This window comes from Hypomesus transpacificus, unplaced genomic scaffold, assembly GCF_021917145.1.
Source record: "Hypomesus transpacificus isolate Combined female unplaced genomic scaffold, fHypTra1 scaffold_27, whole genome shotgun sequence".
Lineage (NCBI taxonomy): Eukaryota > Metazoa > Chordata > Actinopteri > Osmeriformes > Osmeridae > Hypomesus > Hypomesus transpacificus.
In genome coordinates, this window is record NW_025813796.1 from 2,297,511 (window position 1) to 2,311,739 (window position 14,229).

A 14,229-nucleotide genomic window follows, 5' to 3' on the forward strand; every position below is an offset into this window, starting at 1 on the left:
TGACCTGATGTGTCAACTTTGGTGCATGTACATTTACAATATTCAAATAATGTTTCATAAAGAACACATTATGACAACCATCCCCTTTCAATGTTTCAAATGATATAAGTATTTATTGAGTAATGGAAATGTAAAAAGCTCAGAAATATGTAGGTTATTATTACAGACATTCAGCAGCCATTCCATGCATTATGATAGTCATTATGATATATATTTTTTAATGTGATTCTAAAATATTGATACTTTGGCATAATTGATGCACAATTATATATAAACTGAATACAAATATATAACATATTTAGCATGCAGGCCTATACTGTTCTATTTCAAAATTCAAATGACATGAAAATGGAAATTGTGTCATAATATAACTACTTAAGAAAGTTGACAAGTTATACAAATGAAATATGGCCTTGAGTACTTGTTCCAAATTAACAATGTGTTACATCAGCAACTGTTTGTCCACTCCTAAAGTATGATAGTATTGAGGTCAGTACATGGAGACTTCTGAACAGTATTAACAGTTTAAACTATCTTCAAGCTTCATTCAGTAATGCCACAAAATGTGTCAATGGAATCATCACAGCTATGTAGTAATCACAGGTTCAGATGCTCTATGGCACATAAGACAGATGGCTAGATCTGCATGAGCATTCACAGCCACAGAATGTACTTTCATATGGTCATGCATTTTCAGGTGGTTGGATTGACACTGACCATGTTAGATCTAACAACAAATTCATATTCTGAATTTAGCTATTTCTGTACACTGCTGATGTGTATTCTAAATATGGTCACCGTTGTTTCAACTTAACTGTTATAAGTATTTGGTCCAACTCTGCAGAAAGAAAGAAATGCAATACCTTCCTGGTCTTCGGCATGGTGAATTTGAAGTGAGGAAAATGTAAGCCTTAAATACAGGGACAGATTAAGCATTGCTCCCTCAATATATGCATCCATCAACACTGACTAGTCAACATTTGCAACCAGTATATTGGTCCTTTTAGTCTGGGCTATGACAGCAAAGGTGTAAGTTCAGCTTCAGACAACAACCCCTAGTTGTTTTCCACATATGCACTGAGTGAGCTGATATTTTAAATCTGATCTGCTCATACAAGGTGGAAGTGGCATTACTTTGGGTATTATCACAACCTATGGTTGAACAATGGTCAGTCTTTGTATCCAAATGTATGGTCTGTAGTTTTACCTTGCAAAGAAAAACAGTTTCAAGGAAAAGTATAAGCCAATAAATGCCAAAATACTGACGATAACAGTGAAGATGCTCCTACTGCTGTTAATCCTAAATATAACATTGTTAAATATAAAATTCTTTAAAAACTGATATCCAATCCCTACATTTTTGTGTCACCATTCACAAATCCACATCTTAAATGTCAAAAAAGGACTTCCTGAAAATATGATCTCTCTCTCTGAAAACAACTCCAAGATGTGAGTGGCGTGGCTTTATGGTGAAGCAATTGGTCTCTAAACATAATGACTACAAATTCAGTTAGCTATGTCATTTATTTAGAAAGACTGCAACGTAATATACAACCAACGTATCTGAAGTAAGCTTATTGTAAATGGATGCAAGTGATTTTAGAGCGGCTGTTACAGTGCAATATAGTTAGTGAGGCAGTGCATGTGTGTTGCTAGAGAAATGAAAATGCTATCTTACACCAACTTTCATCAATAGATCCAAAAGAAAGTTTTCCTGGACAATTTTCTCTTAAGTACAAAAAGGCATTGACAATGACTAGAAGAAAATCTTGTTCACTTCAGTATATGGTTCGTGTCTCCTTGTAAGGGTTTGGTTTTAAATCATTCACATCTACCATGCACACTCAACTGTCACCTAGCTTCAAAATGGGAAGACTGACTTGATGAAGGAAATGATGTCGTCCCTGACTGCTCAAACTTATGTCTGACTTACGTACTTAAAATTACGTGTATTTCATTGAGAACCACAATATGAAAATATACCATTATGAACTTATGTATGATAATGGGCTAGACAATATAAACCAGGGATATACTCTGAGAATAATCTTGTTTTGTAAGAAAACTGAACATTAACGGGTGGCTCCGGATTTTCACCTTGGTAGATTTTGCAATTACGCGTTCAGTTGCACAAAGAGGCACGTTTTTGAGAATAACACAAGCAATGTGGAGAACCTTCCAACGTTCTTAGTGAAAAATATCAGAAGATAGCACTGCAGCCTAAACATGACAATGAATTTACTGCTGATATTGGATGCTGTATAATAGCAAATTAGTCTTTTGAGCACGGTGCAGAAACATCTGCTGTTTTTAAAATAATAATACATAACACACATTTATATTTTTGCAGTGCTTGCAATGTCAAAATCTTCAAAGTCTTATCAGTATTTTTGTTTTAAATGCAAGACAGTCATTACCATATTTTCCACTGCAAGATGGTAAAATGCTAACCCGAGGCAACACAAATTCTCTCAAGCACCTGGTCTACAGTTGGAAACATGAAAGCAAGTTGAAGATACATTGTCAAAATCTTGGGGGTGTCCCTTCAAGTGCTCAACTTTTTTTCTGCAATGAGACATGACATATATATATAGTTGAGTATTGGGTTTTAAAAAATCATATATTCTAAATCCTGTGCAAACCTCGAAATGTTTACAAAAATAAACCTGTAACTGCACTTGATCTAGAATATAATTCAATAAAGCAATTTACTAGAAACTTGAGTCACAGGATATATAGTGGTAAGATACTAGATACATCTTACACCATAGGTTATAGTGTGGTAAGTATGGACAATTAAATTAAATCGCAATACAGTTATTGCAGTATTCCTAGGAAATCATGAAACTATGGTTCTGTGTGTCCTTCTCTGGATGAATGATCAAAATCAACTAAAAAAGGCACATCACCCACTTCTTAAATTGACTTCTTAAAACAAGAACCCCCAAGAAAAGCATTTACAATACTTACACAGGACCTTGAAACAATGCTTCACATGGCACAAAAAGGCCAATGCACTAAACCACTTTGAACATTTCAAAATGTAACTGCTATGGGGATGCAAGTGTAAAAACCTAGGACACACTGTGCCAAAAACGTCCTTAATGACGTACTCCCTTAACAAAGTACTACTTTGTTTTAAGGCATCTCTTTCCCACTTAGCTGCTTTAAGAACCCTGTTTAAAGTAAAAAAATTAATAATCTGGTATATATATTATAACGGGCAACTTCTTAAATGGTACATCATTTTACAGTCTCCACTTGTTGATAAGTCCTTGTCAGCCATGCAGTTTGAATGTGTTCCTTCATTTGGTAACTCTTCTTTCCTCCAACATCTTCAAGGTTGGTGGACAGATGGCTTAGTATGAACTTAACTGAAGTGCTTCTTAGTATAACATTCCCCACTCCATTTCTCAGTGCATATGTAGCAGCGCCTTAATATGCCCCACGGTGGTGCCGTCCACAACAGACTGCATTTCAACTTAGCTCTTTCCCCAAGCAAACTGCATGATTTGTGTATGAGAGCATGTGAAAAGATAAAAGGGGGGCAGGGAAAAAAATCATATATATATATATATATATATATATATATATATATATATATAAAAAATACACTTTGGTCCATGCATTATGTAAATTGGCTTGTGGGTCTGAACTTGAAGCACCAGAGACGTGGCGGTTTTTAATCAACCTAGCAATATAGGTTTTGAGATATCTTTTCACGCTATCCATTTTCTTTCCACAGAACTAAGTGAATGCTATGGTCGGGCATACTCGTGGCAAACACGAGCCCAGAGTCATTAATGCCATCCAGCCCGTTTAACCAAGTAGTCACTCCTGCCAGGAAGCTGGAGCCTCGTTTGGACTTCCTGTAGGCAGGCAGAGGCCACCGGCCTGAGATTGTTTCTGTCCTGATGTCCATGACATACAAGAAGCTATTGTCGAAAAACAGGGCAAACACCTCGCCAAAGCTGAGCAGAGAGAGGCTGGCGGGGTCCTGTGTTTTGATAACCCTGGAGAATGGAGGCAAACAAAATTGTAAAGGAATTGGCATTCATGCATGGCTTTCATACTGATATAACTACAGTAGGAAGATAAATGTTCAACACTCGGAAAAACGGAAAGCCCCTTGAATTTAAATACTTTGAGTGACACGTCATTATCCCCCTAAACTACAACTACATTTCCCTTCATTGGTTCATCAAATAATCCATCAGTCTGAATGATCAAATGATCTACGTGGTTGCTGTAGCTTATGGTACCACCAGCAACGGCTTATTTACCTGAGGACATCGAAGCTGGCAAAGTCCCACTGGTACAAGCCCAGGTCAGAGCTGCAGACGATGTAGCGGCCGTCAAATTGCAGGCGTGGCTGTAAACACACGCTGCGGTCTTCTGACACAGTCAAGGTCTTTAAGCACTTGCAGTTGATCTCTCTCCCTAAAGGCCAAATCTAAAAAGGCAGAGACACAGGTTTGTCAGGAAAACTGTGCCAAGAAGGACACCTTGTGGACAACTCGTATTACACAAGACAAAGCAGGGCTCTCCTTTTCTCTACTAAAAGTGGAAATACTTAACGCTGAGTAATGCTGTGGAAGAAATGTCCTATGTCCTTACATTTTTCACTAATAAATATAACTTCCACTAACCAATAGAACTAATCATTGGATACGGGTTAGTATGTTCTCGTGTGAGTTTGCTATTGATAAGAGTAGATTCTGTCTGTGTCAAGTTGAACAGATTTTTGGGGGTCAAGAACTGTGTAAGCGTCTTGTGATTATTATTATGAGCTCTCTCTGCCCTGAGAGCGGCCATGGGCGGGGAGCTGTGAATCTCTGTGACTGTTGTAACACCATTACTGCCTGACTGTCACTATCTATATGTTTACATTCTTGTGCCCTATGAAAGATGGTCCTCTGGCCTTCAGAGCTGAGAGAGACACGATCGAGACCTAACCCTGGTGTGGTGTTGACATTATTGTCAGAGGTCTGGTTCTCTCTCCCAATCTGCAGATTGATAATAATTATACTTGCAAATCCAGAACTTGACTGAACTTAGTTACTCTGTTAATGAAGAGACGGACCAAACACTTCCATCAATGCCTATGCAGAATGCGTATCCATGCTCCAGCACAACTGATTCAAACGAATGGTCATTACTTGGCTTCTACAGTGCTTGATAACAACCCATTCATTTGAAACAGGTGTGCCGGAGCAGGGTAACATCTAAATCATGCGGGACAGCGGTCCTTGAGGACCAGGGTTGTCAATTTCACACGTGTAGCTTTTGCGTATGAACATACGTACACGTATGAAACTGGAGTCTACCGAGGCCTTAACTGGTACAGGCACCCGTAATACACATTATGCATGTAAGGAGAAAATATTGATATTTTTTATTTACCTTGACTTCATACTTATCAGCACTCAACAGGATATAATCCCCAGGACTATGCATCATCGATTCTACTTCACACTTCTGCAGTAACACCTGCAAAAGGACATCAATGGTCAGCGGCTCTAAAAGACTTCCCCTTGATGTTTTGTTTTCTTTCAGCAAATAGTAGAGTTTGAATGGTCCAGATCTAACATTTACTGAGAAGTTCATGGGGAAGCAAGGACCTCATATTTGAAATACAGCATCCACTCAACAAGTGGTCCAGACCGTGACATGGCAAAGGTTCTGAGGGGTTCCTTTACCTTGGTGACCCACTCCGTGTGTCCAGTCAGCGTGTTGAGGCAGGCTCCAGCAGACAGCGCCCACACCTTCACGGTGAAGTCTGCAGAACCACTCACCAGTGTGTCCAGGTCGTCATTGTAGTCCACGCTGAACACTGCCAGGACCAGAGGGCACATCGCTTGTTAAGTGTGGAAACTCTTGGGTGTGCAAATTAAGTGATCTGCGTCACAGGTCAAAGACAGATTAGACCACATGCAGGAATGACAAAATCCTAATATGCTGAGTGGAAATGGAATGTCTCTGCAACCGGGCTATGGAGGATACCGGGCTGCTTGGGGATATCAGCTCCCATGCATAAAATCACAGAGGGTTAAACTATGCTGTGCGCCTGTCAATCATAACCTAAAGATCAGCACGGAAGCAGCCGTCTCTAGGAACCACCAGGCACATGGAGGTTTGCAGTCCCTTCTCCCTGACATGATCCTCGCCTTCCTTGATGTCTCTGAATGCGGTCACGCAGTGTACCCACCTGCCCCCGTGTGACCACGGAATTGCTGGATTTTGGCCCCAGTACTCCACTCCCAGCAAGCGATGGTGTTATCAAAGGACCCGGTCACAAGCTTCTGCTCGTCAAACTTCACCGCAGCACAGGTGTGGGTCTGAATGCCGTAGATGCACTGGCCTGTGCGGACATCCCATAATTTGGCTGAAAGGTCATCGGAGCCTACGACACAATTGATTTGATTTCAATTTGTTGAAAGACTTACCAGATGTATCCAGTCAATAGCATTGCACATGGTTTTAAATTAAAACACAGAAACTAGCCCCACAGGGACCTGGGTCAAGATAAAATGACCCAAAGAAAGTATTTAGAGCTACAAACAACAAGATCAGGTGACAATTACCGGATGCTGTCCCTTCACATTACATTATATTACTAAAATGTATCAATCCAGGAGGTCAGAATTCCACCTGTCACACAACTTTGGCATAAGTAACACATGGATGAGAGAAGCATGTTCCAACAATTACTTGAGCAAAATTGAGCAGATTCAAAAGCTTGAGTCTAGGATATACCTGTGCAGAGAAGGCCGTCTTTGTAGTAGAGCGCGTAGACCCGGGCGCTGTGGCCGATGAGCGAGGACGTCTCGAAGGCCTCCTGGTCCTTTAGTTGAGTCATGCGCAGCTTTGCCTTGAGGTAGACACCCTTCCAGTGGGGCGCTTCCTGGATGGATTCGTCGATCCGCCAGCCTAGGTCCTTGCACACACCCTGCCACACTTCCGTACAGGCGGTGATCACCTGCAGGGAAGACCCACAGGAAACATGTAAGGGGCCAGACTCCTACACTAGCTTAAGAACGGAAGCAGAGCTCTTCCTCAAATCACATAGGTGCAATACCAGCAGGTGTCTTTCTGTGTTGCTGTTCCGGCCAGGTGTGAGGCTTATCGTCTGTGTAGGCCTTAGGATTAGCAAGACAGAAAACTGAAAGGCCACTAATAATGATGCTGGGACAACTTCCGATGCAACCATGTTCTGTTTGAAAAGATGACTCCTGTCCGTAAATGAGCCCCTCACCTTATTCCACTGCTTGCACACCAGGCAGCAGGTGAGCAGGGTCTGTGGGTCTAACCAGCGCAGCAGGTAGAAAGTGAGTTCAAGGGGCAGCAGGCGCAGGAAGTCACGCTTAAGCAGCGCCTCCAGCCCATTGGACAGGTGACGGAGCTGGACGGCACCACTCAGTGAGATGAGGTGGTCCAGGGATTGGTTGCGCTGCTGGTCACTCAGCGCAAGGAAAGAGGTGGAGACGGACTCCAGCCACCCCTCGAAGGCCGCCTTCTCCATGGGCACATGAGAGCGTCGACCTGTGGAACATTAGGAAAACTATTAGAATTACCCATTAACTTAGTTAAATATTCTGTACATAATGTCACAACTAGTAACCAGTGTTGCTGCTGCTCCTGCTACTACTACTACAGCAAAAACGAATTCCTAAATGAATGGCTAGCATATTGCATAAAAAGATGCAGAGGGACTAGTCATCAGTCACAGACAATTGGTACAAAATAGTAGTTTGGACACTTATTTGGTCTGAACGGTTAGCTAGCAAGAGGTCTATCATTTTGCTTGGATCGTTAGCAAGCTAGAATAGCCAGCTTGCAACAATCAGCAAATGTAGCAAAGGAGCACTGACACGTCATAGCCAGTGCTAGACTAACTCTTACAGCTAGGTTAGTTATATAGTCATGATGGCTTGCATTGTGAACAATAATTGCACAAAATAGGCTAGCCTATGTTGCATAATTACGGTCCCATTAGATAACGTTAACGTGCACAGAAATAACAGCTAGCTATCAAGCTAGCTAATCACTAACTTGGTAGCTAGCTAATGAAACTCGGATTCATTAGATAGCATGCATACACGTTACTGTACTAGTACTAGTACTACTAGACTAACTCATGTAGACTACGGTAGCTTCTAGCTAGTGATTTTGATAGTGGAGTATTAGTTTACCAGTACTCAAAATACGTCCGAAAGAGCTAATGTCGTTGGACAACACATTAGCTAGTCCAGCCACCATAGCTACAAGTGGCTACAAGCACATAAGTATACAGACTGTCCATAATGTAGTAACATACGATTGTAAAATTATGACACTAACGTAGCAAAACAGTAAACGTTGACCAGCGCTAGAAAGCTAAAAGAGCTAGCAAATACAACATATGAGCGAATGGCTAACGTGATCAGGTTGAGTCCTTTCTAACTATGTAGCGCTAGTCTAGCTAGTTCTATTGAGGTAACGTACCTAGTCTAGCTAGGCTAGTTATTTTTAATATTAATATTACTTACCATTTCCCGCAGAACCCAGTACCGATGACAGGTATTATGCTAACTAGCCCGACATCAGCTAGCTAGCCAGGCACAGTGGAAAGGAAAACCTAGCTCACCAACAACGTTACCTAACTCAATCAAAGGCTCTGCAAAATCAAGACTAAGTAAATATACTTCTAGCACGCTAGCTAGCTAGGTACAACGTTTTACGTTCAGAAAGCCCGCGACCTGTCACTTGCGAGCGTTAGCTTGCATGGGAGCTAGCTCCATGATCTAGCATTAGCTAGTCAGGCTAGCAACTGACTCAAAGCAAACGAAAGAGATTCCAGCCACGTTAACTAGTTAGCTAGTTAAAAAGACGCAGGTGAGGAATTGGACTTCATCTTCCTCTTGTTTACGGCGGTTGGCATCCAATATATTGGTGCAATACTGCCACCTTCTGCTCCGGAGTGTGTATTTAGGGTTACCGTCATACCTGTCAACATTTGGGTGCCATAATCCGGGACACCTTTGAGGAGGGGGGGGGGGGGGGGATATGGGTGGTGCTGGTGCTAGTGCTTGACAAGATGGCAGAGGCAGACTAAATACACATAAATAGCCTACATAATTATTTATATAAATAATAAGAAACATGAATAAGTCACAGTCAGAAACATGAATATGTCACATCGTTAATACACGTTTAAATGTTTTTAGTTGAATGATAACTCAGGAAGTAATTAGAATGAAAGAGGAGTGCAAAGAAGCCCATCCAAACATGGACCTCCTGAAGGAGAAAATGAAGAGGACCTTTGCTGAGAGAGTCCGCTTCATTCAAAGCCACTCCACCAGTGACGTTCTTCAGGAGTTCCCAGCTTTACAGCATATCAGCCATTGTGAGTTCATACCCTGCATGGAGTTGATGTACAACTTAATGTAGACTTAATGTACAATTTGTATAAAAATGTGTCTTCCAAACACATTTATTATGTATATAAAGACTCTTTTAGATTGTTGCTCAAATTGAGCACATCTATAACATTGATGTGGATAAGAGGTTGCTGGAAGGCTTTGGCGAAGCAGCAAACAACATTGTTGCAGAGGCCAAACGGAGCAGCCAGGGCAAGGAGATCCTACTGCAGTATCAGAGAGCACTCAGTCAGGAGTGTGAGGAGACACACAAAGGTATTTAGAATGTTATGTGATGTTCTTCAAATACACTATGCCATATTTGCTATAAAAACGGATCAAGTTGTGTTTTTTCCTTTGAGGACACACCGTCTGTGCTGCAATACTCTTGCTCCCCTACCTGTTCCATGGAAATCCAGACAGGCTATGTCATTGACAAGGTAAGAGCATCACCAGTCATTCATAGTCATTCATAGGTAGGGCTCTTGTATGCCTGTCGTGTTTTGTTTGTTTTAATGGAAATCTGGAGTGTATTACTCCTTTGGTGTGGTTCATATTGATTGTTGAGTACAGAATTACATCCCACTCCCATTATGCCTGGTGGATTTTGTAGGAATTTTCTTTTGTTTAAAAGTCTTGCAAATACATTATTTCTCATAGTATAAGAGATGTATTTTTTATTGCATATAATTGGGTGAATAATATAATTTATGTTCAGATAACTTTCCAATCAAATGCACTGACAGTCAGACTGACTCATTCTTTCATTCAGTTCAATAAAACGGAGAGTGTTTGAAAACCACAGTGTAAATGTCATGTATTCATGTAAGATACTGTATTTGTTGTGGGATTTTCATGTATGACAAAGGCTCCTACCACTGTGCTGCTCGTGAGTGGGAAACCCTTTCACCCCTTGTGAAATTTGTCTTCACGTGGATGGAAAGGACATTGCGAAGGTAGAGGACATCTCAGTGGGAGTTGGGGCCCTACTGGGGATCTATTTCATCTTTGGAGTTAAATGCGCAGAGAATGTAAAGAAGACTAATTTTTATGCAGTGCATGGTTGGTAACAAGTCAAATTAAGTACCTATAAGGGAAATTAAAATGGCAAACGTCTTGCTCTAAATGTATAATGTAATATGTTGTATTCTTTGAGATTTCTATATGTTTATTTTTGCAAATTAGAAATGATCAAACCAGAATCATTATTGTTGTATACTTTTCAAAAGTCTGATATGTAAATAAAAACATGCTTTAACACATCTGTTTCACCATTATTATTGTTTTTATTGTTTCTACTACAACAACTACTACTACAACTACTACAACTACTACTACTACTACTATTACTACTACTACTACTACTAATACTAATACTACTACTACTAATACTAATACTACTACTACTAATACTACTACTACTACTACTAATACTAATACTACTAATGCTACTACTGCTACTACTAATACTACTACTATTACTACTACTACTACTACACAACTTCTATAAAGGTTCTTCAAGGTTTTCCACAGTTTCAAATTGAGGAAACCTCCAAAGGTTCATCAAGGATCTTGTTGTTTTGAAAGTTGCTTGTTGAAAGTTGATAAGTGTGCCTGTGATCCAAATGACTGAGCAAAGGTGTGGACGTTTAACTTTCTTGTTTGGAAGGGTCAGCAACACAAGTCCCTGATGTTTGTCACGGTTGGTGTTAACGTAGATGGAAAGTCTCTCTTATCAGTGGAAATGAAAGGCCCTCTTTATCTTCTCGAAGAAGCCACATTTTGGCAAAGACCTCATTTCCAGTTTTCCTTTTTCCGCCTTTTTCTCTTCCTTTTCTTTCTTCCCAATGTCCTTCCTTTGCTCTTCTGCTAACCTTTGCATCTCTTTCCTTTCTAGATCTTTCATTTTGCGTCTCTCATTCTCCAGCTTTCTTTGAATCTCCATGTTTCTTTTTTCTGCCTGCTCCAGCTGCTTCCTCTGCTTCTTCTCCATCTTCTCCTGTGCCAGTTTTTCTGCTTTCTTCTGCTTTTCTAGGAACTCCCTCTCTTTCTTTGCTGCTTTCCCCTCCTCAGCCTTTATCTCATTCTCAATTTTCAATATGTCACTGCTGGAACTCTCCTCAACAGATGCCTCCAGAACTTGCATCCTCGCCAGTTCACTCTCAAATTCTTCCTCCTGGTTGGCCAAGGGGTGGGTGTAGATTGGAGTGTCCTCAGGAAGAGGTGTGCAGGTGGGATGCTTGACCCCATGGGGGTGCCTGGCCTGAGCTTTCAGGGGTTTGGTGGTGGTGAGGCCCAAGAATACTCCATCTTTACCCAGTGGGAGGGGTGTGGGGGTTGGGGAGGCTGGCTGGTGGATGGGAGACATTGATGGAACTTTGATATCCGCTATCTGTGTTGGAGACAAGAAAATTGTTAGCACTGTAATGGAATACCCAACACAAAGGACACTTTTCTGAAGTAAAAAACAAAACAAATGACATGGCTTTAGTCTTCTTACCTCCTCAAGCAGTTCGTCCATCATCTTCAACTCCTCCATGATGGCAAGAGACTTAACCACCTGTGTGTGAGGTGTCTTGGTCTCCTGCACACCTTCAAGTTTCTTCTTGGAGGAGTTGAGCTCCTGCTCTTTCCGTCTCTGCTCTGCTTTCCACAGCTCTCGCTCCTTCTGCATCCACTCTCTCCACCTCTCCTGCCTCTGCATGTCCAGCCTGTCTTCTGCCAGCCTTTTCTCTGCCTCCCTTATCTCTTCCAGCTTCTTTTCAGGCGGCTTCTGTAATATCTTTTTTAGGTCAACCCACCTTTTAATTATACGCATCGTTTCTGCATTCTTTTGTCTTTTCTGCATCTCCAGGAACCGTCTTTGTTCAGCCAGTACCTGTGGCCCGCTTTTTACCACCGGTGTCCGTTCTTTCTTTTTCTTATCCATCCGCTTCTTTTTGGGAAATCCGCTCATGTTCTCTGTTCTATTGGAAAAGAAAGTGACTGCAGTGTTGTGTTGACATAGACTTTTATAGTTATTTTACTCATTATGACCAACAACTATGACACATTAGAAATGACACATTGCTTTGTGACATCATAGCTATTGTGACAACATTCTGATTCGCGCCCGCTGGATATTTAATTCTCCGATGTTATTCTAAGATAGGGTATTTCATGGCAAAAACACGTCACATATCCCCCCCCCCCCCCCCCTCCCTGATGTGATACTCGTAACGGAAGCTCATCTTCCCCTGCAATAAATTAAAAAAGTAAAATATTTACTATTGTGTTAACATTTTAAATGCGTTATCAGTAATCAGTTAAATATATTAACAGGTCGACTGACTGATTTCCTTCTGATACATTCCCGTAGTGTCCCGTTTTTTTCAGTGATTCGAAACTATACGGTCATTGGATGCTGAGATTATGTCCCGCCTCGGACGCTCAGCGTCCCTGGGGGTGAATGGAGGAGTGGGCTGGCCTGGACGCTGGGCTTCCGCGTGATGATTGGAGGGTCTGTGCATCTCCTTTTGATTGACTTTAATTTTGTACAACAAAAAGTCACCGAAACTATTCAAACTCAGTCCCATCGCGGATTTTGCAGCTGTAGTTGAAAGACAAACTGCAGCAACCTATTTCTTGGTATTTGCTTGGCGAAATTGCCAACCAATTTTCATCATACATTTCATACAATTGTACACCACGTTCCTTGTTTCACTTTAACCTAATTTCCACATTTCTTCCTTGATTAATATTGTTTTGTTAGATCGTTTGTTCATTCATTAATTCATTCAGTAGGCTAGGTTTGTCGTAGGGGTGACCTATCCAGTGAACTAGCCAAATGAATTAAAAAAAAATAGGATGTAGGCAAAAATGAGTTTCCCCTCCTCAAAAGACCAGCAGCCCCTGAGCCTTTTTGCCCTGGGCACAGAAAATTGTTAATCCGGCACTGCCTACGCACAGCGCGTAGTTCGGCGGCACTGGCTACAATACACAAACACTGTTTTTGACGTGATTTAACATAATATTTTGATCGACTTAGAATAAACTACTCACATTATATAAAGTTAATACTGCGTTCATAATGTGATATAACATTTTAGTTGACATTGTCCAGGGCCTCTTAGATGTCATGTGCCTATGGGCATGTGCCCCAGTTGTCCTAATGGTTAATCCGGCCTTGGGTGGAACCATAGGGTGGAACGCTGCGATCAAGGGCTCTGCTGGGCGGAGTCTCGATGCGCTAGTGGCGTCATCAGCTATGTCAGTTAGTGATGGGAAGTTCGGTTCTTTTTACTGATTCGGTTCTTTGAATCTCGTTCAGTAAAATGAACGAATCTTTTTTCGAGTCATTTGTTCATTTCAGGGGGGGGGGGGGGGGGGGGGTTGGGGGCTATACGTCCACTGCAAAGGACGTATAGCCCCTATACGTCCACTGTAGGTTAGTGCATGACATGTGCACCAGCAAATACTATTTCAAAATAAATTCCTGCATTAAAATAATGTATCATGAGTTTGTATGATTTGGTCATGTATTATCACACTAGCATTTAATTATCACGTCAAACAATTACACTGCACTAAACTGTAAGTGTAAATGTAAAGTGAAAATAACAAAACCAGTCAGTATGATGACTTGAGCGAATATCATTCATTCACGTCTTACTAAAACAGCGGCCACGCGAAAGGGATTAAGGAAACTGTTTCCTCTACTAAAAAATACAATGCGTAGAAAATAAAATACGACTCGTAGAAAGACCGAGTCGGGGAAGGAACTAATCATTCGTTTCCTCTAGCTACAGAGCCTATGCAGGTCACGTGAAAAATGATCCAAAGACTCGTAGAA

At 41.2% G+C, this 14,229-nt stretch overlaps 1 protein-coding gene and 1 non-coding gene across 2 annotated transcripts; both read right to left on the reverse strand.

The window, feature by feature from the left end:
- Positions 1 to 107: 107 nt before the first annotated feature.
- On the reverse strand, positions 108 to 8,914 carry fbxw2 (F-box and WD repeat domain containing 2). Its single transcript, XM_047014888.1, has 8 exons — positions 8,529 to 8,914; positions 7,256 to 7,542; positions 6,757 to 6,979; positions 6,209 to 6,403; positions 5,700 to 5,833; positions 5,404 to 5,490; positions 4,284 to 4,453; positions 108 to 4,013 (listed from the first exon to the last, which is right to left on the reverse strand). The coding sequence occupies exons 2-8, from the start codon at positions 7,520 to 7,522 to the stop codon at positions 3,725 to 3,727; spliced, it is 1,365 nt and encodes a 454-aa protein (XP_046870844.1). The 5' UTR covers positions 7,523 to 7,542; positions 8,529 to 8,914; the 3' UTR covers positions 108 to 3,724.
- LOC124463261 lies at positions 5,972 to 6,125 on the reverse strand. The gene has a single exon (XR_006955548.1). It is a non-coding gene; the product is annotated as a small nucleolar RNA SNORA84 (small nucleolar RNA).
- Positions 8,915 to 14,229: the final 5,315 nt, after the last annotated feature.